This window comes from Limanda limanda, chromosome 10 (assembly GCF_963576545.1).
Source record: "Limanda limanda chromosome 10, fLimLim1.1, whole genome shotgun sequence".
Classification (NCBI taxonomy): Eukaryota; Metazoa; Chordata; class Actinopteri; order Pleuronectiformes; family Pleuronectidae; genus Limanda; species Limanda limanda.
The window spans coordinates 105,262-109,916 of record NC_083645.1 but is presented as its reverse complement, the minus strand read 5'-3'; the positions used below and the strand labels follow the sequence as shown (position 1 = coordinate 109,916).

The 4,655-nt window shown below is 39.1% G+C and overlaps 1 protein-coding gene across 3 annotated transcripts; it reads left to right on the top strand.

Moving 5' to 3' along the window:
* Window positions 1-364: 364 nt before the first annotated feature.
* On the top strand, window positions 365-4,244 carry polr1h (RNA polymerase I subunit H). 3 transcript variants are annotated; one of them, XM_061079950.1, is made up of 5 exons: window positions 365-495; window positions 918-1,037; window positions 2,619-2,722; window positions 2,812-2,921; window positions 3,731-4,244. In XM_061079950.1, exons 1-5 carry the CDS (start codon window positions 462-464, stop codon window positions 3,753-3,755), a joined length of 393 nt encoding a protein of 130 aa, XP_060935933.1. In that variant the 5' UTR covers window positions 365-461; the 3' UTR covers window positions 3,756-4,244. The 3 variants fall into 3 exon arrangements, with proteins under 3 accessions (XP_060935933.1, XP_060935934.1, XP_060935932.1); XM_061079951.1 differs by lacking the exon at window positions 365-495 and adding an exon at window positions 504-593; XM_061079949.1 differs by lacking the exon at window positions 365-495 and having other exon boundaries at window positions 603-1,037.
* Window positions 4,245-4,655: the final 411 nt, after the last annotated feature.

Below are 4,655 nucleotides of genomic sequence, written 5' to 3'. Positions count from 1 at the left end.
CACAGGAAAACATTTGTACAAAATTCTAAAAACATTAGCACTGGTGAGAGGAGCAGAGGAGAGAAAATCATAACCCGACTGAGAATTGTCATACAGGATTACATTATACACCTAATAAAATACGCAAGCACCCGACTGGACTCTGCCAACACTGCAAACAACCGGAAACTGTCTCTCGTGCATTGATAAAATGTAACAAATTTAATGCACAAAGATGGGAATTAAAAACAGGATTAAAAGATGAAAAGCAAAATATAACATTAAAAAATGTTAGGAAATACATAAAAAACAGTACTTCCAAAACAGGAAAATAATTTAAGTTTTGCTTTGTTGGCTGCCAATCTTCCGCTTCACACTCCAGTCCAGAAGGTGGCGGTAATGCACCTATAAACTGGTTTGCCAACCAATATACAATCGAGGAAGAAGAAGAAGAAGTTGGCGCATCTTAATGACGCATCTCAATGCGACGGGGAATACTTGAAGGACCCTGCCTTGGTAATCCGCATACGCTCAACTTCGAGTAAAATCACAGACAGAAGGGAAGTTTTGCAAAACTGCTCATCATTTGTTGTTTTACGATTATTACATATTAAGTATGTGAATAATAATTCTTGTCTGTCGATATTGTCGCACTAAATATAACGGTAGCCAACAGTGGTAGATTTGTTCAAGTTATCACGTGCTCAAGTGATATACTACTTTAAACTGTGTGCTGGTGTGCCAATAACACGTCACCATTAGTTATTACCGTAGTTAGTGTTATTTTGTATTTATTTAGATAAATACTACAGCATGACAGCCATACAGAATGTTAGTGTTTAACGTTTTGTTAATTAATAATATTGACCGCTTCAGGATTCACCACTTTGTTTTATCACCAAAGCGCAGTACTGATGCTCTTTTTTTTCTTCATAAAGAGATGTCGTGTTTAGGTGGTGATCCCAACTTCTGCCCAGAATGTGGGAATGTTCTTCCTCTTCCCGGAATACAGGACACGGTCTATTGCCCTCAATGTTCCTTCTTCATCCCTGTAGCAGGTACCAACTGTCTGTCTCTTCCGCTCTTGTTCTCACAACACCCTCAGAGGTAGGAAAGGCTTCAATTGTAAGCATGCTGAAAGGCTGTAGAATAGTACAGAACCATTAATCAATCAATGAATTACATTTTATTTGTATAGACTTATTTGTATATATTTATTTGATGCGACTCAAGATGCGTCTTGAGTCGCATCAAAACGCATCAAACAGCCGGTGTATGTAATCTTCTAAGTCTTCCTTTGTTCTTCCTTGATAGTGCGCAGGCGTAGTCCACCCTTTTGACATTGGAATAAGGAAGTGAACAGGAGCCACTCCCAATCTCACGCCTCCTCTGATAGTTGCTAGTCAAAATGTTCATTTCTTGACCAGCCTTGACAGAGCTGACACATTGTAGGTCGACGTGTTGTTGTTGGAGTAAAGGATATTGTGTTCCTGCAAAGAATATTGTTCCTGCTGTATCGGCTGTATGTTCTTTTAGTGTAAACATTAGGATCCTCAAAACCAAAACGACAAAACAAAACAATGTCACTCTGTCACCCTGGGACATCTGCTGGAAATCTATGTGATGTCAAATTAATCCAAGGGAGTTATGCTTTTAATATAAAAAGTTAGAAATGAGAACAAGTAAAAGATTCATTATTAACACCGAGCAGCAACGGTTAATAAAAGTCATTTGTGTACCTCTATCTTTTATTGTTAAGATTACAGCAAAAATTTTAAATCCCAACAGTATCGTCCAGGACGAGTGTGTGGAAAATCGCTGCAGTGAACATAAATGTGCCATCAGACGCACAGAGTACACAGAAAAACAATTCACTTTCAAACTTATATTTCCAAATAATATCCCAGAGTGGAGGTTATGATCACACTGATGTTTGAAGTAGTAGGTCCGCTGGCTCTAAATATGTAAATACTGCGGTGAGAGAGTAATGCGTGCATGATGGATGTATTGACACTGATAGAGGAGTATGTGAATGAAAGGATGAAGAGGAAACAAGAGTTCAGCGATGACTGATCAGCTGATATAAATTTTATAGATCTGTGATAATGGATCTAATCGCTCTTCAGCTCAACTTCCCTAACAAACACTTTGTGTGTCAGAAAGTTTTGCTTCTCCTCATTGCTGGATACAGTGACTCACCGTGGAAACCTATTGGTCAGCAGGATGATCTAATATTCAAGAGGTGCTTTGCATTGACCATTTATGGTAGAATGTGGCCGTGTAGAGGGCGCAATACAAACAAACGTATCCAGGTGGACTGTGAGTTTTGAAGTGAACATTGCGTTCAGGTGTGCGTGCGTCAATACCAGTAACCTTTGTCTCACAAAGAGATAGGTGCTGGCTTCCTTGTTAAGGCTGTCTGACCATTATAAGTAGGAAAATGTGTCTGACACTGTAAAGTGTCTATCCAGAAAAAAGTCCTATTGCACTAAATAATCCATACACCTTATTTTCTACTTTGATCTGGGGAAAATGTCCATATGCAAACACGCATTATATCTTGTATCATATTATACATGAGTTTTGATAACGACACAGATTGCCATGGATTATTCCTTACATACTTGAGTTTTGTCCAGAGTTTTCAGGTCAAGAGATCCAATCTACGGTTATCTTCAACCTTGTGGAGCAGTCATCAGTCGCTCTGGATGAAGATGAGGACACTGAACTAAAGGGACCTGTGGTAAGAACGGACTGACTGCTGTTCACTGACTGTTGTGTGTGGTGATCTCAACTGTACACGGTATCAACAAGGGCTTTTTCTTCTTGTAGATTGACAGACGGTGCTCTCATTGCAATAAAGAAGGAATGGTTTACCACACCAGGCAGATGAGATCAGCAGATGAAGGACAAACTGTCTTCTTTTCCTGTATACACTGCAGGTAAGCATTCTGTGTATTTAGTAGGCAGGTTACAGTCAGCTCCAGTGCTTTATATGAACCTCATAAGTGTTACCTTTGGAATATATCAGGGTGGCAGATCTCGTCTTATGTTTGGAATTAAAAGTGATATTGGGCCACTGGTTTAAACCTGTTTTTTATTCTTCTCAGTGTCCATTTGATTTGTTAGTAGCAATTACCACAATATCCACCTGACAACATAATAATTTATATTTTTCTGAAGGTTGTAAAGTCTTTCTTCATTATAAACTATGCTTGGCACCAAATCCAAAAAGATGGAAGCGTAATAATAATCCATGTATTTCAGGTCCAATATATAATTCCAAAAAATGCTATATTTACGATTTTTTTTTAATCCTAAAATTGTGACGATTTAATTTAGACTTTTGTCTACTTTTTTTAGAACCTGTTGAAATTTTGCTAGAGCCCAAACTTGATAATGCAAATGAGAAGCAAGCCGTACTGCGGCGCAACCGCAGCCAGTGTGGCTGTAGCCATCTTTCAGTCACCTCCTATGTTTCGGATTCCATTGTCTGGTCTTGATTCGGGAAATAGGCTTACCCTCACTTTTATAGACAAATGGTGTTGCGGCCAGTTGTGTGATGGGGAAAGAAGAGCATTCAGATCCATTCACTGTAGAGATGTGCGGATTGGCTCTAACATCATCCTATTAAGCACATATGCTTTACTCAACCCACAATGCAAAAACAATGAATGTGAACACACTGTGTTGTGAAACTTTTTTCTCTGTTGTGATTTTTATTAATTTTAAATTTTTTGGGGTGATACAGGTATCAAGAGAAGGAGGACTCCTGAGAGAAATCTGCTTCACCTTCTCCTCTCCTCTCCATGTCTGCTTGTGTTAGGGGTCAGATGTTTGGATGCTTTCTCAAGACATGGACTAATTTTAATGGATCCTTTACAGCTATTTTTTCAGTATGTGGACTTCAGAGTATATCAGCGACTGTGCCTTCCTAATCTCGAATTAGTTCACTAGTGCACATACCTCTGTCAACAGCCATGAGCTACCAACCCCTGAGTCGGCACCAAATTTGTATGGTTTCTATCTTGGTTTGTATATGTCTGTTGACAATCAAACAAATAAATAAATGGACGGGAGGGAAAATGTAAACTTCTTCGCAGAGGTAATTATTAGCATTCACGGAAGATTTTCTGTTTTCATTGAAAAAGTATTACTCAGTTGTCACTGATGATGAATGCTGTGAGATACATTTGAAAAACTAATTTTATTTTACTTCATTTATAATGTTTATCATAAAATGTTATTAAAACTGTATTATTGTGCGGCTTGCTTGAGTGTCTGATCCTTGATTGAGACTGGTCTTGCAGCCTACCAGAATGTGCTTGCAGGAGTTGGGCATTGAGGGCATGTGGGATCCATCCAAGGCTTAGATTCTTGGGAGATGGCAGACCATCATAGGCCGCATTGATGGTGAGGCTTGCAGATGTCTTAACTGGAGGTTTTTCCTTTCTTCACTCTTTTCCTTTCATTCTCATCCATTAATCTAGTCTAAACCACTTCCCCCTATACCTTGCCACCTCATCCTGGTGCACACGGTACAACATGAGGTGTGGTCGAAGCCAAAGTTATGCGTAGTAGTGACTGTTAGCTTTGCCAAAGCAGAAAAGAGAAAAGAGAAATTGTTGATGTGTGATGACGAGGTCAATCATGTTGTGTTAAGTCTACTCATGTTC